General features: G+C 46.1%; 1 protein-coding gene across 2 annotated transcripts in view; it reads right to left on the minus strand.

Annotated features, from left to right (window-relative positions):
• GARNL3 (GTPase activating Rap/RanGAP domain like 3) overlaps positions 1 to 22,945 on the minus strand; it is a gene marked incomplete at both ends in the record, with an annotated part of 163,494 nt that overhangs the window by 113,592 nt on the left and 26,957 nt on the right. For both annotated transcript variants that reach the window (XM_080708491.1, XM_080708490.1), the window contains one exon: positions 8,873 to 8,942. In XM_080708491.1, coding sequence (XP_080564617.1) covers positions 8,873 to 8,942 — 70 coding nt within the window. The remainder of the gene's footprint in view (positions 1 to 8,872; positions 8,943 to 22,945) is intronic.

Raw genomic sequence — 22,945 nt, forward strand, 5'->3', positions numbered from 1 at the left:
AAGTGATACCCAGCAAGATGGATAATGAAGTGATCCCCGCTCATAAGGTTGTAAGTGAGGAGTAACTGAGTGAACGCATCTCCAGTACTCAGCACAGTGACTGGTTCATGGCACACAGTCAATAAAAGCTCAAACTAATGACAGTAATAGCAACAAAATAAGAACCATAATAGAAGCTTCTGGTGCCAGTCTAATGCATAAATAATTATATTATTAAGGTCCTCAAGTTCTACCCACAGAAAATGGCTGCCATAAATTTTAGCCTGGCAAAAATTCAAAGTCAGCATGACCAATCACACAAAAAGGCAGGGAAAAAAAACAAAGGCAGTTTTAGACCATGTTAAGTTGCTGGTGAATGCTCCAAGTAAACATGCCTGAAGTGAGCTGACCTGCCACCCAAGACGTAGACACAGCCAGCAGTACCAGAGAACGTCTGTCCACACTGGGATTTCAGTCCTCCAGTGTGGAAGCCTTGAAGTTTTGTTTATTTGTTGTTGTTTTTGTTTGTTTGTTTGTTTGTTTTGGTGGTACTGGGGTTCCTGGAAGCCCTTCTACCTCCGGGCTACACTCCCAGACCTATTTTATATTTTTATTTGTAAACAGGGTCTCTTAAGCCAGCGCATCCGGCTTCAAACCTGCGCAATCCTGTCTCTGCCTCCCAAGTGCAGGGATTACAAGCGTGTGCCACCACGCCCGGCCGGAAGCCTTGAAGTTTTGACGCTTCTGGAGAAAATGTGCTGATATCTTCACAAATATCTCAATTTTGGACATACCACATGGAATATTATTTCTCCCATTAAATGTCCTTGCAAACAAAAAGCCTACCAACTCTGAATAGAGAACAAAATTGCGCTGTTAGGGATGCTGGACAGGCAGCCAAATCACTCATTAGCAAAGTATCGTCTTTCTGTACACCAGTCTCCCAGGAGTAATTCAAATGTGTGTCTGAGCAAAAATACAAATCACTACCTATAAAACTTTTGATAGCACCCAAACAGTCAAAACATCAAATATTAAAATCTGCAGATGCCAACCAAATTCACTGTCAACCATTCCTTTGACAGTCATTAGATAACACAAAAGCCGGTTTTACTCTGAGGCTGCTCTGAGTTCCAAGCCTCCCAGGGAAGCATTTCTCTATTTCTTTCCTATAGAGCAGGGGAGCATGGGCGCAGCTCATCTGAATGCAGGTTTGAGTCATTAAGATGTAAGTTTCAGATAGGCTGGAAGTGGTGGCGCACGCTTGCGATCCCAGCATTAGGGAGGCTCAGCCTAGAGGAACGTGGTTCGCGGACAGCCTCAGCTACTTAGCGAGGCCCTCCGCAACTCAGTGAGACCCTGTCTTAAAATTAAAAATGACTAAGCTGGGCGTGGTGGCGCACGGTTGTAATCCCAGCATTTGGGAGGCTGAGACAGGAGGATCGTACAGGTTCAAATCCCAGCCTGGGATAAAAAGCTACTTAGTGAGGCTCTCAGCAACTTAGTGAGACCCTATTTCCAAATAAAATATAAAATAGGTCTGGAAGTGTAGCCTGGAGGTAGAAAAGCCCCTGGGTTCTAACCCCAGTACCCCCCCCCCACACACACACACAAATAATTATAAAGGACTAAAAAATAGGGCTGCAGTGTGGTTCGGAGGTACAATGCCCCTAGGTTCCCTCCCCAGTACCACAAAATAGATAAATAAATAAATAAATAAAATTTAAAAATGCAAGTTTCAAAAGGAGTGAACAGTATTCTCCCATTTCATCCCGATCTGAAAGTGCCTGCAGATGGTGTCTTTCTAGAAGCATCGAGGAGAGGAGGTGCTGAGGAGTGAGCAGCCAGGCCGGGCAGGGGCGAGGTCTGTACTGCGCCCAGGCCATTTATCATTTACACTACGTCGGTTTCCTACCCATTGAGTCAAAGGCCGAGGAAAGATCAATACACGCTACAAACAGTCTGCTGCTTTTCTGACAGATCTGGACACAGTGATGAAGAGTGGCTGACGGCGTAACCGCGGTGCCTTGCGGGAACGCTGCCCTGAGGGCTGGGCTCGCAACTGACCGAGAAGAAGAACGGCACCTACTCTAGGTGGAACGCGCAGCAACCTACTGAGTCTAATGACATACGTTTTAGTGAGTCAACAACTCTTTTCCTTTCCTTTATTTGTCATGGGTTAATAGGCTACTCTTCAATTTCAACCAAACTGGATCAATCAATTGATATTTACTAAGGAGCCAATGCTAAGCACTGTGTTCGGCAAATGAACAGCCATGGTTTCTATTTCCTAGGGAGCTTGTCATCTCCGTACTTGTTTATGGATAGAAGTGTCAGGGATAAGGGTCTTCTAGCAGAGGGAGGATTTGCACCAGATGCAGTTTTGCCGTATGAGAGAAGGGCATAGACACAAGCTGGGGTTCAAGTCCAGGTGCTGCTCTTCTTTGGCACTGACTTTGTCTCCTCTTTTCAGAGAGAATCTGCCCTAACAACACTCTTTGAGGGGACAGTTCTAGAAGGCCAGGTATAAACCACACTGACCCCATTGTTTGAATCAGGGCTAGCTACCTGAACCACAAGGAACACATCCATACTATTCTACTTGAAATGTGAAATTAGAGTTCAAGAAATGAAGACCAGCCTCAGCTACTTACTGAGACTCTCAGCAACTTAGTGGGACCCTGTTTCCAAATAAAATATAAAATAGGTCTGGGAGGATAGCCCAGGGATAGAAAGTCTCTGGGTTCCACCCTCAGTACCACCAAAAAAAAAAAAAAAGTAGTCACAACTGGGTGTGATGTTCCATGCTTGTAATCTCAGCATTTGGGAGGCTGAGACAGGAGGATCGCAGTTCATGGACAGCCTCAGCTACTTAGTGAGGCTCTTTGCAACTTAGTGAGACCCTGTTTCAAAATAAAGAATATAGCCAGGCATGGTGGAGCACGCTTGTAATCCCCGCGCTTGGGAGGCGGAGATAGGAGGATAGTGCTGGTTTGAAGCCAGCCTTGCTGGCTTAAGATACCCTGTTTCCAAATAAAAAATATAAAAATAGGTCTGGGAGTGTAACCCGGATGTAGAAGGGTTTCCAGGAACCCCAGTACCACCAAAAATAAATAAATAAATAAATAAATAAAATAAAGAAAGAATATGAAATAGAGCTGGGGGTGTACCTTGGAGGTAGAATGCCCCGGGTTCCATCCCCAGTACCGCAAAAAAAAAAAAAAGAAAAAAAAATCTGAAAATTAAATATGTAAAAATTGAAAAAAATTGAAAAAAATAAGAAATGAAGAGAATATGATAGGAAATATAAACCTTGGGGATTGGGAGGGGGCCAGAAATCAATTTAGTAATAAAAAAGATTTAAGAGAACTTAGTATATGCTCTAGCCTATGCCGGGTTCAGATATATAACAATAAATAAGACACACATGAATCCTACCCCTACCTGTAGTGGGTGACAGAGAGTTAAGTAAATAAATAAATGAAATAAATACAGAGTGTGATAGCATTGCTGAGAAAATAAACGGGATGCTGAGATAGAGGAGAACAGGGAAAGGACCACCGTGCATCTTGTGGTCAGGGGAGGCCTCTCCGAGATGGCAGCATTTCATCTGAGACGGCCATGGGGAAGCCCATTCCCATTCCAGGGAGAAGGATTGGTAAGTGCAGAATTCCTGGGGCAGAGAGGAGCTCAGCGTGTTCTAGGGACAGCTGATGCGGAGCGGGTGAGTTCTCTTCCACAAGTTAAGGATGCTCAGTGCTCACTGAGTTCCCAGTGGTTCTCACCATTCCAGGGAAAGAAAAGGCCATATTATGAAAAAAGAACGTACAAGACAGTTTTTAACTTAAGAATGCAGTTGGCCCTCCTAATCCTTGGCTTCTACATCAGGGGATTTAGCCAGTGTGGATCAAAAATATTAAAAAAAAAAACTGCATCAGTATTAAACAGGTATAGACTATTTTTGTTATTATTCCCTAACAATACAGCATAACAAATAGTTACATAACATTTATATTGTAGTATAAGTAATTCGGAGCCAGGAATGATGGTGTATGCCTATAATTCCAGTATGTGGGAGGCTGAGACAGAAAGACTGCAAGTTTGAGGCCAGCCTCAGCAACTTAGCAAGACTCTGATTCAAAATAAAATATAAAAAGGGTTGGGAATGTAGCACTCAGAAGTAGAATGTCCCTGGGTTCAATCCCTAGTATAAAATAAAGAAATAACCCAGATATGATTTAAAGGATATGGAAGATGTATGTGGGTTATGTGAAAACATATCCATTTTATTAAGAGACTGGCGCATCCTCAGATTTTAGTATCCAGTGGTGGTCCTGGAATGAATCCCCTGAAGATACCAAGGGAAAACTGTACTCTATTAATCAGCAGTAGGAGAAAACATCACTTTTCTTTTAAAACAGAGTCAAAGCCAGGTATGGTGGTATGTACCTGTAATCTCAGTGTACTTGGGAGGCTGAGACAAAAGGATCTCGGGTTGAAGATGGCTTCAGTAACCCGGCAAGAATCTTAGCAACCTAGCAAGACCCTGTTTGAAAACAAAAAATAAATAGGCTGGAGGTGTAGCTTGACGGCAGAATGCCCCTGGGTTCAATCCTTAGTATCCCAAAACAAAAACAAACAAAAAACCCCAGAGTATTTCAAGAGATCCTTAGATAGCAAAACTGAAATTCCACTTATTTCATTTTTCTCAGTCATTCCAACCACCAGAAAATACGTCATTCATTTATAACAAGGGACAACTAGAAACAACCTAATTTTACAAAGTGAGGGAAACTTACAGAGGTAACCATTTATCACCAAGTTGGGCTATCACGAACAGATTAAAATGGTAACTCTGAAGACAACGTATGAGAAAAAGACATTTACAAACCACAGTTAAATGAAAAAGAAAGAATGCAAATTAAATACAGAATTTCATTACCACCATGTACTGCCAAGACATCCTGCTGCCTCGGCATCTATGTGTTGAGACCCCGCTCCACATAGTTAATTCGGCAAAAAGCCCCGAGAAGAAGGTGTCGTCTCTGGCCAAAGTACCCCCCACTTTTACTATTATTCTTTTAACTCTCTACACAAATTGCTCCAACGATGTGAAATCAGTACTATGATGAAATTGAGTCCGTGGAAATAAAATCTCTAATAATTTGCCTAAACGTCCTTGGCTCTGCTCAATAGTAATGAAAAAACTGGCCAGAACTCAGATGCTGTGATAAGCATTCCAGCTGCAGTAATCACAAATGGCCTCCAACCCTCATTCCTATCACTAACTTAGGTTAAGCTATTAACTCCGGTAAGGTAGCTCAGTTCAAGGTAACCCTGTTTACCCTTGAGACCCTGCCTAGAAACTTTGGGTGTGACTTCAAAGCAATTTGACTGAAGGACAGCTTAATTGCCAAAATACAATAGAGCCAAGGAGAAAGATTGTTGACCGTTACGCCTAGTAGGAGTGTCCCCGAGACAGGGAGAATGCCATGGCTAGAAATGAAAGTGACAAAATAAAGGACAGACGTTTTAAGTATATATGTAAGAAGGAAAGGAAATACCGTAAGAGTAAGAAAAGCATTTTTGCATGAAGAAGAGCTTATCATAAGAATGTCCCAACTGGGAAAGAAAGGAATTAGAAAGTTAGAAGCAGGTTGCAGAGGGTTTGTGATAAGGAAATGGATTATTAGAGACCAATAGGCCTTTAATAGGCTTTTTGTCTAAAAAAGAGTGTTCAGCAGTTAAGGAAATACATCTGACAACTAAATCCAAGAACTTCATGGTGTTGTTTGTGGTGTCTTATTTGCCAAGCTGTGTTGTGAGTTTTTGTAAGCTTTCAGACTTCAGAAGGCAAGGCGGATGAGATCTAAGAGACGCCCATCGCATCTCCCTGGATGCCATATCTCCCCATGCTTGTCATATGGATATAGATGGAAACCTCAAAAAAGAAAGCAAAAGAAGATTCCATGAGAAGGCGTATTCTCCAAGCCCTGGGCCTTGGGTGTGCCTGTATTGCCTTTGGAATTTGCCCTTGGACCTGCCCTGCTGCAATATCGGAAGAAAGATCCGGAGTTAATCTCTTAAATGCTGGACTAATCATTTACTTTGTTTATATGTAATTCACTATTGTTTTGCTGTGATTGCCCCCCTTCCCTTTCTTTTTTCTCCTATTATTAATCTCACTGGTGAAGGGTATAAATTTTTCGGGGTTTTTGTAATAAAGTGTCATTGGCTCAAGAAGCCTTTGTCCATCTCAGGTTCTTTCCAAAGCGTCCTACCTAAAAACTTAAGGAATTCATAGAGAGGAAAGAATCGCTGCAGATAAGTTTCTGCAGAACTCCACCTGCCTTTTGCCCCATCTTTCTGAGGATTTGACCGGGAGCTGACAATAACGACCCAACTGAGATTAGTCGGCAACAATGTACAAATGAAGCTCACAGTCGTAAAGATTGGAAGGTACTATGTTTGTAATCCCAGTACTTAGGAGGCTGAGGACAGGAGGGTGTTGTGTTCAAGGCCAGCTTGGGCAACTTAGCAAGACCTTGTCTCAAAAAATGAAAAAAAGAAGAGAAAACTGGAGGTGTAGCTCAGTGGTAGGAGTGCCCAAGTTCAATCTCCAGTAACACACACACACACACACACACACACACACACACACACACCCCGGAACGTATCAACAGGAGATGATTACAATAGTTGGAGCAAGGTGGTGCAATTTTAAAATTAATCTTCCTTATGACATTTTAAAAAGCCAACTGTCAAAACACATATGCATGGCTCAGCTCCAATGGCAAATCTCGAGGGCGTGGGTGACGAGCTCTTGGCCAGGCCTACCCGATGACCTGCTTGCGATCTCCCCGGAGGGGTTCAAGTGTGGTTCTGGGACCTGCCACGGCAACACTGACCCGGGCATTTGTTAGAAAGGCGGGCCGTGGGGTAGCGCTAGAGCTACTGAGTTGGAAACCCTGAGGCTGGGGCCCGGCGATCTGTTTGGGTGAGCCTTCCAGACGGCTGCCAGGCCTGATCAAGTTCGAGGGCTGCTGCTCCCAGTGCTGCTCTAAAATGCTGTGATCTCCACGGGTCTGCAGAGCCCTTTGAAGCCGATGCCATTTCCCAGACACCACTCCCCGCTCCGCGTCTTCCCCTGACGGTGCAGGCGTCTCCTTCTGCCGCCCAATGCCCGCTTACTGCTAGCACTAGTTGACATGGGCTGTGCCCGTGGGCTAAGTGCTTTGCCTGCATCATCTCATTCAATCCTTACAGCAACCCTACAAGGTGGATAACATCAATATCCCTATTTTATGGATGAGAAAACAGGTCAAACAAATTCCATGATCTCACCACTGGCCAATGATGGCTCAAGAATTACTTGAGCCCAAGTCCTGAAGCGGTCGGTCCTGGGTCAGAGGCGAAGCAGCTGGACTGGGCACAGTGGAGCGGTATGAGACCCCGGCCTGTCGGATTCCAAAGCCTGAGGGCTCTGCAACCACCCAGCTCTGCTGCCTCACTCTGCTCGGCAGGGCCATTTGCTCACTGCCCTTGGAACAAACACATCACTGCCGAGAATCACGCTGCTTGCCCACATCTACCGTCCATTCTCTGTCTCCCACCCACATCCTTCCGGCACCGTGAGCCCTCCACGCCTCATCCCTGGGGTCCCTGGCTGAAACGGGTCCCTGCTGCCCTTCTTCAGCCCCACCAAGCTCTATTCATAGGTCTCTATTTACCAGTTCCCACTCTGCTTTACAGCTGTGCCCATGTTCCTTAAGGAGAGGTGGGGTCTGTGTTGGCGCAGGGTCACCAGGGCTGACAGGGAACAGGCTTTGATGGAGCCAATTGATGTGTCTTTTATGTGATGAAATTCATTCTTTAGACATTTTATGTACCTTATCTGCCCAGCTAGAGGGCAGGAAACTCCTTAAGAACAAGAAGCGAAGCTTTTATTTATTTTATATTTTCTAGTGTACTCATCCCTGGATCAAGGACATGGTCAAAACCATAATATGTGTTTGGTTTCAAGTAGAGTACGCTGGTACACAACTCTGGCAATACATTTTCTACCACTTAACCTGGTAAGAATGCAGCCGATATTAGTAGAAATAAATGGGTACTGTAGTAATGAATACAAGCAGCCTATTTTTGTGAATAGTTGGTAATAGTAGATTTAAAGCTCTGAGTAGAGATAATAAGTAGAATTTTATAACAAGTGTTCCTGAAATTTGTTAAAATTTTCATGTAATTAAAAAAATCACAATTCTATCTTTAAAAAGTAAAGGTATTATATGCTTTCATTATACCTTTTTAAAAGAAAACATATTTTTAAAAAGTCATAACATAAACCCCAATGTATCTCATGAGAAAAATGTGAATGTTTTCATTCCAGGCATCAATCATCTATTATAGTCATTTATCTAGTGCAACTGGTATGCTTTTAACACAGAAAGATCTCATAAATATTCTAACTCCTGTCACATACACAAAAAGCAAAGGTTCTGAAAATAAGAATATATATATATTTCAATAGTATTTAAACATTGAAAACTAGACCTATAAACTTTTAGAAACAACATAATATAAAAACAAAGTGCTATCTTTCTTAATTCATAAATTATTTTAATTTTATACCCCATTAACAACAACAACAAAAAAATCAAGCCACAACATACTGTTAACAAATTGGAAGACACAAGATTAAAAGTGCATAACAGTAAAAACACAAAGATGATCGAATCATCCCAGTCTTTCAACAGAGGTTTATTTATTCCAATCCGACCCTTACCCTGTACTCACATGGTCTAACAGTAAACACACAGCAGAAGCTCTGACGAGTGTGGCAATCGCCTCTCAATCTAAATCAGCGTACCACCCCGAGCAGACAGCGCACACTTACCAGCTCCACAGATCCATAGTGTTTCCTACTGAAATCCCCACGTCTACAGCCTAGGTCTTCCGAGACAGAGCTGGAACAGAAACGCTTCATCAGTATTATACATAGCGATCTGGCCATAAACCTTCTGCAAAAATCAACTACCATTTGCAAAAAGGGCTGCTACGGACCAGGCTTGCAGTGCCGGGCTCCTCACTGCAGGGGAGCCTCCTTGCAACAGACTCGGTCCCCAGCAGCCATTGCAGAGCCTGGCTTTCATGGAGCCCTCGGTAAAAAGAAAAACGCCCGAGTCATCCCTGGAAGGATAGGCAGTGATTGAATTAAATATTTAGTCATTTGGAATCGATTGAAATTTCCAAGGCTACTGGTGGTTTATAATTTCATTTCTGTATTACCAAAGGGGATAGAAGCCCTTCAGTAACTTGAGGCAAGGGACAAAGCTGCTGAACCAGATCTTGCAATTATCTTAAGAGTCTCTTTGTCCCAAATATGCAACATAAAAATAACCAGCATCATTTAAGGCTATATTTTAAGTAGGAGACAAAAACTCCAAAATCCCCGTAGGCCCCACTCCCCCAGCCCTCCCACTTTAAGATTTTTATGTGGCAATACGAAAAAAAAAAAAAAAAAATCAGGACTAACGGAAAATCTAAAAACTGAACATCTAAGCCTAGTCAGCTTTTCATGCAGCAGCAACTAATACCTCCCACCGTCTCCCCCCTCCCCACCGCATCAGGCTTGCTTCAGAGAAGGAAATTCGCACGCACTGTTGAAAAGCAATTAAAACCGACAAAATCGTTGCTGCGTTTGCATCCGGAATGCAGTTACGCCCTCAGAAGGCACATATCTTATTGGCTAGTTCGTATATTTAGGACCCCCAAGCAGCACTGGTGAAACCAACAGAGATCCACGAAATACAAAGAGTTTTATCAAGTTTGGTTCCAATATATCATGCAAACAACTAACGAAACAGAAAAAATAAAACTACATGTTTAATATATTTAAAATATTTGGAGTCTAACATGCAGCAAAGGAAGGTGCGTTCAGTACCTCTTCATCCTTCCTTAGAAGGTAGCTACATTTTCTAAATTACAGCCCTCTTGGCACATTCAGAAAGAGACTGACTCTGTTTAGCATCCAGAGAACTGACTTTCTGCCAGGACACTGCTTGGTAGGCTCCAAGAAAGACAGCATGAGAGAAATGAGATTAGCGAGTCTAATGGTATTCTGCCTCCACCACTTCACAGAGATGGCCGAGTTCATCTTCTATGAAGAATTTAACCTTTTGTTGTCCTACCTCCCTCTGCTGAAAATGCGTAAGAAGGGAATCACTGAAGGCAGACGGAGGGTCCCAGATGCTACCCAGGCTTCCTTCTGCTTCTGGTGATGTCATTCCCTCCCCCCCTCAAAGATGCTGCAAGAGAATTTAAGAACTTTCCCCTGTGGTCCATCACAGTCTGTCAAATCTGGCCTCTCTGCCCATTCTCTTAGTCCTGAGGCACCGCCATGGCCTTACATTTCAGGCCTCGGGCTACGGAGAGATGAGGGGACAATCTGGGCCTGTGCAGGGGTGGAGGTCGGGCACTGTGTCTCAACCCCCCTCTGTAGCTCCAGCCCCAAACCCAGGAAACCCACCTGGGCAGCAGTTCTATGCAAATGGCCCACCACAGGAAGGCAGCAAAGACCCGGGGCCCTGGGGCCCTTTTCCTGAGTTGCCCCAGCACCACAGGGGGTTCTAAGATGCGGTGCCAGCTCCCCAACTTTGCCAGCAGCTAGAAACCAATACAAGAATGAAGGCAGCCCCACCTCCCTGAGCAACGGCCTCCCCAGACACGTCGCAGAGGGAAGACAACGTCCTCTGAAAGCAACAGGGGAGGCTACAAAGACAGCCTTCCATCTGCTGCCTTTCCCCTCCAGGGATGTTCCATCCAGTACGCTGCAGAGAGCGAGCTCGCGGTGGAAACCAGGCTGGATTCTACGGGGTCCATTTTGTGGGTTGCCGGAGGCACTCAAAGCAGCTATGTCACAAAGCCCTCCCTCCACAGGTGCCCAGCCCAAGGGTTCTGAGTGGAAGGGACGGCGTCGCGGCCTTCACAGGGAGCTCTGCGCTCCTCCCGCCCAGGCCCGGCCCACAGCAGTAACCCGCAGCAAATGCTGTGGCATTCATGAAGCTGTTGTGTATCTCTCAGATTTCAGTAGCTAATGTCTAACAGCGCCCTCGTAAGCCGTCCAGGCCGGCTACTTGTTGCCTTCCTCCCAGCGGGCCGGTGGTCTTTATTCCCTCAGTCCGGCTGTCCTGGATATGTGTGACCATGTGACTGAGCTCTGGTCAAGATAATCTGTGCAGAAGATTCACTTCCAGGTACATCCCCGTGAGGCAGTCTCCTTCCCGGTGGCGGCCAGATGGAGAGGCTCTAGGAACCAGCAGGAGGGCAGAGCTGCAGGTGAAAGAAGCCTGGGTCTCCAAATGCCCGTGTGGAGGCCACAGCACCAAGCACATCCCAACTGGAATACAGTGTGAGTGAGGAGTAATACTGAGCTGTGCTGATCAGGTAGAATTGGGCTTACCTGCCAAAGCCACTGTGTTACTCAACTAACACAGAAGGTGGTGTCTTGCATGGGGTGCTACCACAGCAACACCCTAAAATAGGCCAGGGAGAAAACTGATCTCGGAGACGGGAAAGGTGGCAAACTGCGTTACACAGTAGTAAAATATTTGGTAAAACTCATGCCTACAGTGCTTCAGAAGGTGGACCAAGTTCTCTCCAAGGCTGCGGCTCCTGGGAAAGAGGCCAGGCAGAATCAGAAGTCGTGTGCTGGCTTCTATCGGCTGACCTTGGTGAGGTTTTTCACGAGGAAGTAATATGCTCTGGAGATAACTAGATGGGTTTCAAGCAAAGATGGAAGAAAATAGAGGGAATCCAGAGAGCAAGGGTCTCATGGGCTTGACAAATCAGTTTGCTTCTGGACCTCCAAGAAGAAGAGTTCTGGCCAATGAAGTGTGGGCAGACATGAGGGTACCTCTTCCACAACACAAAAGAGCCTTGGTCTTACATGACCACATAGACGATTCCAACTAGGAACACCCACACTGGGCCGTGCTGAGCGAGAACTAACTTGCCTTGTTATAAGTCATTAAGATTCAGGACTTATTTATTACAACTGCAATTTTATCTTTATCGACACGGCTTTCCATAGGTAACAGAAAGTGGTGCTAGGATAACTTTCACAAAAGGGGGCTGTCAGAGGGCTGGCGGGCCAGGATGACTCTACATCGGACGCTGGAGAACTGGGGACCGACTGGGCCCACTGCCTGGTTTTGAAAGTGAAGTTTTACTGGCACACAGCCACATCCATTGGTTGGGGATCACCCATGGCTGCTTTTGCATTGTAAGAGTGGACTTGAGTAGCTCCTGCAGAAACCATGGCCCCCAAAGCCCAAGCTATTTATTAACTGGCTCTTTACCAAAAAAAAAAAAAAAAAAAAAAAAAAGTTATCCCCTCTAATATGGCCTTATGAATCCCTATAGTTGATTTCATTCTGTGGTGAAAATACTCAACAGTGTGTTTCTAGATTTTAGAGTCCATTAGACTCCCCGAGGGTGCGCTGTAAGAATGCAGCTTCCTTGGCCCCCTTCCCAGAGGCTGTGTTCAGGACATCTGCGATCCCAGCAAGCAGATCCTCACAAGCAGCTGGGAGGATTCAGCTGCAGGTGGTCCACAGACAATGCTCTGGAAAATTCTGCTCTTCCAGACGCTGCTGGAACCCCCGAAACCTGTTAACCATTCTGCAGCACTTCTTTCTATAAGGAAGGACAAGCCCTAGGACCAAGTCTCCATCCACAGAGGCGCCATGTCCCCCTCAGAGCACTGCCTCGGCGGTCTGCGTGGTTATCAGCCTCTCTCAGCAGTAGCTCGTCTCTAAACCATGGTTGAAAGTATCACCCACTTACCAAGGTTATAAAGAATAAATAGAAAAGACAGACAAAGTACTAAGCATAATGTCAATTACATAAAAACGACTCTAAATGTTAAAATGTCAGCTATTATTATTGCTCTTATTATTAATATGAATTCCTCTCAGGTTTCTAGAGAGAGACCTAGAAAGGGGAGCTTGGCATAAATTATTATGAACGTTATTTATTTTCTTTCTTTTTTCAGTGCTGGAGCACAGACCCTGGGCCTTGTGTGTGCTAGGCAAGTATTCTACCACCAAGCTACAGCCCCAGCTCTGATTACCAGCTTTTTTTTAAAAAAAAAATTCTTTTATTGGGGAATTGTAGTCCTCCATCTTAATGATGATTACCAACTTTTTAGAGAGTTTTAAACAAAATGCTTTTTCCTCTCCTGGGCAGTAAGGAAGACCTGGGTTAAGCAGCAGGCTCCCAGGACAGGGCTGGGGAGCACCCTGGTTCAGCACATCTCCCTAAAAGTGTTGGCCTAGCAGGTGATATCACCTAGAAAATACTTGGGGCACTGTTTCCATTACGGGGGAAGAGACCCATGAAACCTGGCTAGCACGCACCCAGAGCCAGGCAGGTGCAGGCGAGCACCGGAGCTTCCAACTTCCCGCATGCAATGTGGTCCGGGCTCTAAATAGAAACCCTTCTGTTTTAGCAAATTAATGTGTGAGGAAGCTGGATCACACTTTGCAAGCACGCACAGAGCGGAGGACCTCCATGTTAAGTCTCTACATATGGTCTGGGATGGGAACAAGGATTTCTGGCTGCACGCAGAGGCTAGACAGTCAATTGCTGTTATATAAATCAGGTTCCTAGAAAGCAGGGTAACATCCCCCGAAGAAACAAGAACTCCTGAAACTGAGTAAGGAAAAAAGGGAGTCAGACAGTCAGACAGCCTCAAGGGGAGGCCCAACTTGGAGAGGGAGACCATCACTCAACGGGCCTGGAGCTCAGTGCTGACCCTCAACACAGGCCAGGCCAGACCCTGCTCAGTCAGGCGTCCACATTGCCCAGCCCCAGTGGAAGGGCTGAAGCCAAAGGCAACGATGAGGACTCTTCTGGATTCGCAGAGACAATCTGTGAGAAGCGACAGACACCACCAGGAGAGTTCAACACCAGGCGCTCTAGGACACGGCCTCAGCCCCATCAGCAGAGAGCAAGGGGCAGACGAGGGATCCCCTGTTAAAGGCCACCGAAGCTTTTAGCTGCACCAGGTTATAGATTTGGGCTTGGAGGGAGCCCAGAGACTTCGGAAAGAGCTGATGGCCCAGATGTAAGAGCATAAGGGCCCGGTTGTCTCACCTTCTGAAGATGCTTCAAGTGACACAGGAAAGCAGAGACGGCGATTGTCCATGAACTTCTAAGGGTGCAACGGAAGAATTCAGTTCTCTTTTGAAGGCACTGAAGATGCCGATACGCAAGAAACACAGGTGCGTTTCTAGAGTGAAGGGCCCAGGAAACTGGAGCGCCTTGATTCTCAGAGCTCTTCAGATGCCTTCCTGTCGCCTCTTGTGTTTGGGAGGTGAGGTGCACCGACCGCAACGTGACAAAGTGGCCGGGCAGCCATAGATCTGGATCTCAGCTTTACCGCCCACTGCTCTGGGACCTCAGGCGAGGTGCTGAGCCGCTCTGAGCCCATCTCCTCGCCTTATAGCAGTTAAAGGAATAGCTATCTCATGACATGACTAAAAGAGATTAACAGCCAGGCGTGGTGGGCACGCTTGTCATTCCAGGGCTTGGGAGGCCGAGACAGAAGGACCGCAGGTTTGCAGCCAGCCTCAGCTACCTAGTGAGGCCCTGTTTTAAAATAAAGAATACAAAATAGGGCTGAGGTGTAGCTTGGAGGTAGAATCCCGTGAGTTAAATCCCCAGTACCACAAAGAGAGGTGGGGGAGGTAGGTGGGGAGGAGAGGGGAGAGGGAGAGGGGGACAGAGAGAGGGAAAGAGAGAAAGGGAGAGGAGGGGAGGGGAGGGGGAGGGCGGGAAGAGTAGCTACTAAGTTAAGAAATGGAGTCCAGGAAGACTCCTCATCCTTGCTGTTGGATTAGAATAACCACTAAGTTGGTTATTCTGGCAGGACCTTGCTATCTTGGCCAGCACCCTGCCCGCCGCTCCTGAGCGCCTGTCACAGTGGCCTGCCTAAGTACTCGCTGGCTGAGCTGGCTGTGAGTGAATGCGGAACTCTGCTCCTGTGCTCCACCTCAACAGAGCTGGGTCTGTGCACCCCGCCCCCGGCAGTGTCCTCTCTGACACACCTCATACCTCTGATGCCGTACCCATCCTTACCCAATCATCTTCCTCATTTTAACACTTCATGTGTGTGTGTGCTGGGGACCGAGTCAGGGGATTTTTACCACTAAGCTACATCCCCAGCCCTTTTTTTTTATGGTACTACAGATTGAACCCAGAGGGAGTCTACCTCTGGGCTACACCCCTAACCCTTTTTATTGTTTTTCATTTTGAAGCATAGTCTCATTAAGCTGCTAAGGGCCTCACTAAGTTGCTGAGGCTGGCCTGGAACCTGAGATCCTCCCGCCTCAGCCTCCCAAATACCAGTATTACAGGCATATGCCACCATGTCTGGCCTTTTTCTAAATTTTTGAGAGTGTTTCACTAAATTGCTCAATGTGGACTTCAACTTGGGGTCCTCCTGGCTCAGCCTCCCAAGCAGTTGGGATTACAAGCATGCACTACCTCACAGAGGACCTTCTAATCCTCTTTTTGTCAAACCTTCTGAAATGCATTCCTTCTTCTATAATATCTATGGATTCACTAAGATTCTGACAAAGCTATGCCCTGGGGTTTATCTATTCCTACAGAATTGGTGGTCTCGTGGTAATTTACTGCAAGGTTCCCTTCACTCGTGAGCTCAGTGCCTTTAAAATTATATCTCCAGCCAGGTATGGTGGCACACGCTTGTAATCCCAGCATTCAGGAGGCTGAGACGGGAGGATGGCAGTTCGCGGCCAGCCTCAGCTACTTAGTGAGGCCCTCTGCAAAATAAAGAATAAAAAATAGGGCTGGGGGTGTAGCTTGGAGTTAGAGGGGACTGGAAAATGGCAGACTCGCATAAAACAGAATATGCAGTCACCATATGAGCCGGCAGGTCCATTCTTGGGTATTTATTCAAGAGAAACAAAACATTATGTCCATAAAAGCATGTAAAAATGTTTGCGTCATCTTAATTCACAATAGGACCCAACTGGAAACAACTCAGATGGCCCTCCCAGGGCCAAGGATGAAATCAACGGCGGCACAGCCACACCGCAGGATACTACCAGCAATTAAAAGGGAAAAGTAAGTGTCACACACAACTTGAGTGAGTGTCCAGGGAACTATGCTGAGTGGAAAAAACCAGTCTCTAAAGGCTACATACCACGCGATGGCATTTATGTGTGTGTACATGTGCGTGTGTGCGTGCGTGCTCGCATGCGAACACACATTTTATAATGGGGATTGAACCCAAAGGTATTCTCTCACTGATCTGTATCCCTAGCCCTCTTTTTTTTTTATTTTGAGAAAGACTCACTAATTACTCCATATTGGCCTAGGACCTGGGCTCTTCCTGTCTCAGGCTCCTACGTACGAGGACTACAGGCACACACCATCATGCCTGGCCTTATATAACACTCTTGAAACTACAAAAACCACTAGAGGGGTCCTCTGGGGATGGTATTCTGTTCCTTTCCTGTGGTGATGGATGCAATAATAGTCTATACATGGGACTGAACCGCCAGCAGAACTGGGAAAATCCAAACAAGGTCGCTGGAGTAGAGAGCGTTGATTTCCAGTTGTGCTCTACTGTACCACAGTTACACAACATTATTGCTGGGGGAACCTGGATGAAGGGCACATGGGCTCTCTGTGTGCCCTTTCTTACAACTACATATGAATCCACGATTATGTCAAGATAAAAGGTTTAATTAAAAGCCAGGTGTGGTGGTAAACACCTATAGTCCCAGCTACTCAGGAGGCTGAGAATTAAGACACTGTCTTTAAAAAAAAGTTTATTTAAACAAACTATCCAAGTTGAAATTCTTTCACTCATTCAATAAACAGTTACTGAGCACCCGCAATGTCCCCGGTACCTCACCAGGTGCTAAACCTGAGAAGTGTGGGTCTTGTTCTCATAGAGCTTACTTTCCGGTGCCATGGGAAGGCAAAGTCCACAGTACATAGGACTTCCCAGAAATAAAAATATTGGGCACGAAAGGCAACCTGGCTGTAGCAAGTCTGATAAGTTATAAAACAGCACACCAGAAGCCTGGGGGGGGGGTCTGTCGCACTTTACTTAGCTCAAGGCCCACCATCTGGATGCCTGGGAGACGCTACCTATACTATGATTCCTGCCAAGTGAAATGTCTGCACACTGGCTCCCTCCCGTACTATCTCTTCAGCGACATTGGTTTTTCCTTTTCTATAAGGTCAAGGCTGACAGGTTTACTAGCTTAGACAGTTTTCCAGAGTAGAATTTGGTTTGGGAAACGCTCCTCTGCATGGGATCTATGAACGCATGACTGAAAACTGTTAAATAGAAAACGTAAGGGAAAAGACATGAGCAGGCACCACCGCTGCTGCACGCCTCCCCGAACACCTGCAGAGCTACTTCTTTGGGGAAATCCCTCCTTCCGAAATCTGTTTCCCAAGGTTCTCAAAGTTTCTCTCCTAGGATATACAAGACCTGCTGCCATCTGCACCCAGACCTGAAAGTGGAATATGCTATCTGGAGCGGCACTTCTGGACAGCTCCTAGGTGGCCGGAACGGTGCAGGAGAGTACCACGGTTCTGACCCCCGCGCCTCAGTGTGGCGCTCCGACCTGAGCGCATTACAAGTGCAGGGCCTCAGACCCTGCTTGGGGCCCCGAAACAGAGCCAGCATTCTAAGGAGCAGCTCCCAGGGTGCCTATGTGTGCCGGAGTGTAAGAAGCGCTAATTATAGACGCTGAATTTTTTCTCTTTTTTTTTGTGGATCTGGGGATGGAACCCAGGGGCATTCTACCTACGAGCTACACACCCTGCCCTATTTTTTATTCTTTATTCTGAAACAGGGTCTCACTGAGTTGCAGAGGGCCTAAGTAGTTGAGGCTGCCCGCGAACCACGATCCTCTGGTTTCAGCCTCCTGAATGCTGGGATTACAAGCGTGCGCCACTATGCCTGGCTTCTAACTTTTTAAAAATAAGGTCTCACTAAGTTGCTAAGGGTGGCCCCAAACCTGAAATTCTCCTGCCTCAGCCTCCCAAGTACTGGGATTACAAACATCCACCACCATGACTGGCTTCTAATTTGTTTCATTATGAAATAAAATACTGAAAGATAAAGAATAATAAAAATTATGTAATGAACATTACAGATAGACTTGCAATTCCCATGCACCTCTCCCTGACCCCATTTCCATCTCTCTCTGCCTTGACACAGTCACTATTTGGACTTATACTTCTGGCTCATATTTCTTTATTTATATTATCTGTATACTTATCATAAACAATTTCATATTGTTTAGCATGTTTTAAAAATTTACACAAATGAATGCCATACCATGCATAGCTTCCTATAGCTAATTTCTTTGGTTGAATAACATGATTTTATTTGGGGGGGTACTGGGGAATTCAACCTCCAAAGTATACCTACAGCCCTATTTTATTTTGAAACAGGGTCTCACTAAGTTGCTGAGTTTGGTCTTGAACCTGCGATCCTCTTGTCTCAGCCTTCCAAGTACTGGGATTCCAGGTATGTACCACCACCACACCCAGCGATATGCTTTTGAGACTTGACATGGTGCTACCTATAGCTCAAATTCATTCACTTAACCTGCTGTACAGTAAGTATCCTGCTGTATCACTATCCAGTTGTTTCTCCATTCCCCTATTGTTGGACTTTTCCACTGTTTTCCAATTTTTTTTTTCCTTTGGTGGTACTGGGAGTGGAATCCAGGATCTTTTCTACCTCCGGGCTATACTCCCAGACCTGTTTTATACTTTATTTGGAAACAGGGTCTCGCTGAGTTGCTGAGAGCCTCACTCAGTAGCTGGGGCTGGCTTTGAACCTGTGCGGTCCTCCTGTCTCAGACTCCCAAGCGCGGGGATTACAAGCGTGCTCCACCATGCCCGGCTCACTGTTTCCAATTTTTAAATGATGCTGTAATAAACATCCGTTTACATGTCTCCTTGAATATAGGTGCTATCACATCCCCGGATTACATGTCCAGGAGTGGAACTGCAGGTTCGTGACGTGGGCATTGTTATGCTACCGAGTGACAAACTTCCTTTCTAACTCATCCTCCTATGAGCAGCGTATGAGTGCCAGTACTCCCCAGCCAGCCCCTGGCATGGTCAGATGTTGGTTTATCCCACTGAGCTATGTTTCTAATGTGCATTCCCCTGCTAGCTTAAGGGGCATCTTCTGCTTATTGACCATGGGCAGTGGGGACGGAACCCAGGGGCATTCTACCTCCAGGCTACCCTCAGCCCAACTTTATTTCTTATTTGGAGAGAGTCTCACCAGGTTGCTGAGAGCCTCTAAATTGCCAAGGTCAGCTTTGAACCCAGAGCCTCCTTCTCAGCCTCCTAAGTACTGGGATTACAAGCAAGCGCCACCACGCCCTCCCATTTGGGCTATTTTTTTTCCACGACCTTCCCATTCTAAATCATTTGTTGCCAGGCGTGGCGTGCAGGCGTGGCAGTGCAAGAAATCCCAGAAGCTGGGAGGCTGAGACAGGAAGATCGCAGAGAACAGCCGGAGCAGCTTAGCAAGGCCCTCAGCAACCTAGTGAGACGCTGTTTCAAACTAAAAAATAAAATAGGACTGGGGATGTAGCTCAGTCATGGAGTGTACTCGTGAGACACACACACACACACACACACACACACACACACACACACTCTCACTCACTCATACACACACACTCACTCTTCTTTGTTCATCCCTTTTTTGTGTGCTGTTGGTCTTTTTCTAAATGATTTGTAGGACTTCTATATTCTGAACCCAGCGGTTTTTGTTAGTGTATTAGAGAAACTCTCTTCCAGTCAGCTGTGTTTCTTTTGTTCCTGGTGTCTTTGGATCATGGAGAAGATCGTAAATTCTTATGTAGATATTTTTAATCTTTTCCTTTATGGTCTTTGTTTTTCTGATTTGAGAAATCCTTCCCACCATGATGTCATGAAGTTAGTCTCTCTTATTCCCTAAAAAGGTTTTAAAGTTTGCTTCGTAATTCTTTTCACCCAGATATGTAAGCGCTGAGTTCCCATGCAGGCTTCTTTCATCTGCATCTCCAGCAGTAAGATCTATGCACCTGTATTTTTAGCCAAAATACATCCCGCCAGCGATTCTCTCCCAGCCAGTTTGGGAAGCCTGGCAGATGCACTTCCCACCGCTGGATGCCAATAAGAGGCATTTCCTCTGCAAACGCCCAGGAAACCGCCTCATCTCTGCACCTTCTCTGAGTGGGAAGAGACTTTGGGAGACGTCTAGGTCCAAAGACTTAAGAACCATCTGGTGTCCAACCTATTATCTGTGATCAAGCATCCTCTACCAGGTAAGTGAAAAATAACTCTCGTTTCTCCATACCCACTGCTGGCGATACAAAACACACGACGCCCCGTGGTTCTCCGTTCTTCCTGTTTAAGTTTTTACTTCTATATTGAGTTGAAACCCATCACAGCTTAACTTCCACCAGCTGGTCCTACATTTGCACCCTCTCCCTCTTCCATAGCTTCCTCCCAGTTGCTCACACCCCCGCCACCTGTCTAGTCTGGCTCTGTTCCCCTCACAGCCCTCCAACCACACCGCCGTCCTGTCTTTTCCTTATTGGGCTCTTCTCTCCTTAGGACCTGGAGTGCTCTCTCCAAAGACCCTCTCCTAGCAGCTTCCCCCAGACCGGGAATTACAAGTGGAGCCTCTGACCAACACCTGCCCCACCTCAGCTTAAGTCCCCCAGGGGTGGGTCCCCGCTGCTTTTCGCTCTTAGTAGGGCTTTGCTGGATGATGGGTGGGGGGGGGGGAATGGATGCATCAGCGAAAGCCAGCCAGTCAGCCCCTGGGGCCGCATCGGGTCAGCTGAGGCCACTTCTACAGGACAGTGCCTCGGCAGGTCTGAGCGCCACCATGTCCTTTAGGCTTTCCTCCTTTACAGGTGGCTAGGAGTGGCCCAGGAGGGAAGTCCAGCTGAGCTGGGAAGTGCCGGAAGAAGGAGCTGGGCGAGCACACGCCCCTCACCGCGTCCTCCGGGGCTGCATCCCTGTGTTCACGGCAGCTCGCCGGCTCCAGTGAGCTGCATCATACAGCTAATCTGTGACATTTATTTTTGAGTCAGACATAAAAATACTGTAAATATTGCTTCGGGTTAATCTGAAAAATTTCATTTCAGAGGTTAATACAATGAATGAACAAAGAGAATGTGGGGGTGGCGCTGCAAGGGACAGGCTGTGCATGGCTCACTGGCTGTCAGTTCATGAGGCCGGCATTTCCTATATCTAGAAATAACCGTCTTCCAGCCAGGCATGGTGGCACCTGCCTGTAAGCCCAGGACTGCAGAGGCTGAGACGGGAAGGTTGCAGGTTCGAGGCTAGCCTCAGCAACTTAGCAAGGCTCCCAGCAACTTAGTGAGACCTTGTTTCGAAATAAAAAACAAAATAGGGCTGGGGATGTAGCTTAGAGGTAGAATGTCCCTGAGTTCAATCCTCAGTACCAAAAAACAAAAAGCCATATAAAGAAACTATAGAACTCTGAACTAAAACTTAGATAAACTAAAATCTATATGTTTAGAGAAATTATATATGCATAAATGTTGCCTGATATTTACTTAACTCGATCTAACCCATCAGTAACTCACTCCCTGATCTTTGGCAAGAAACATTTCCTTGTGGGCCTCAGTGCTAGCAACCATAAAATAGGACTTGATCAATGAATTAATTCAACAGATACCTAAAATCAGGACACCTTCCTGTTGGGTTTAATGAGAAAAGGCATAAGGGGCACTTATCATGGTGTCCTGGTTGAGCACAATAAATATTAAAATAAACACAGGCCGTGCATTGTGCCTCTTTTAGGAAGCTGTGCAGCTGAGCATCAACGGCACAGAAGAAAGATCTTTGTGTACAAAACCAGAGAAAAGCTAGAATTGGCTATAATCTACATTTTATCACTTTGGGGAAGAAAATTTTTTCTTTAATCCTTTTATGGTCTATATCTGAAGGCTGCAAATGAACCTCACAAAAGACAGATCAACCGGAGAAAATGTGTACAGATTTGATTTTAAATATGACAGGCACGGAGCTCCACAGAAAAGAAATGGAAAGCCCAAAGAAACAAAGAGATGTGGGGCTTCTACACCACCTTCATAAAGGTGATAAACTGGGGAGGAGCAACTACATAAAGAGAAAAGGTCATGGGAGCCCAGGGGCAAATCGTGGGAAGGTGAGTACTGGGGAGTCAGGGGGGTGAGGACCATTTGCTGAGATTTGTTTCTGCAGATTCACCTGGCACCTTATCTGTCCCAGGCTAAACTAGCGGTTCTTGTCTCGATGCAGGGGAAGAGGACTTAGGCTCTGCTTCTAGGCCGCTACGGGAAGGGAAAGCGTCTTCCCACGCCTGCTTTTCTCAGTTGCCTTCAGCTTAAATTAATCCTTATGCCAAAGCGGCATATTTGGGGGTGGCCTATTCTGATTCTTTCACAGTTAATACCAATAAAAAAAAATGTAGTCTCAAACATAAAAATAAAATGCTTGTGGAACGGACATGAGTTTTGCCTCGAGGTGGCGGGAGAGAGGAAAGCCCTGGGCTCCTCCTGAATGCCTTCTGTGCTGTCCTCTCATTCTGTGGACTGAGCCCCGTGAGCACCTGCTCCCTGCTAATCTGTGCTCAGCTTCCCTCCGGGCACATCAGTCTCCCAGTGAGGGAAGAGCAGCTTACTTTGTGCTTTTAAGGTCAAACTATATTTTTGAAAGATCTAAAATATTTACTCTGTAAGCTGCTCGGACTCTTAAATAGTCTCGGCACTGGCGGGTGGTGAGAGCAGCGAGGTGTCTGATAGATCAGCCAAGCATACGAGACACAGGAGGCAAAGGTGTTTAAACTAAGAGCATGCATGACTAGAGGAGGTGGCAAGAAAACAACTGG

This window comes from Muscardinus avellanarius (genome assembly GCF_963383645.1).
Source record: "Muscardinus avellanarius genome assembly, chromosome: 13".
Taxonomy (NCBI): domain Eukaryota; kingdom Metazoa; phylum Chordata; class Mammalia; order Rodentia; family Gliridae; genus Muscardinus; species Muscardinus avellanarius.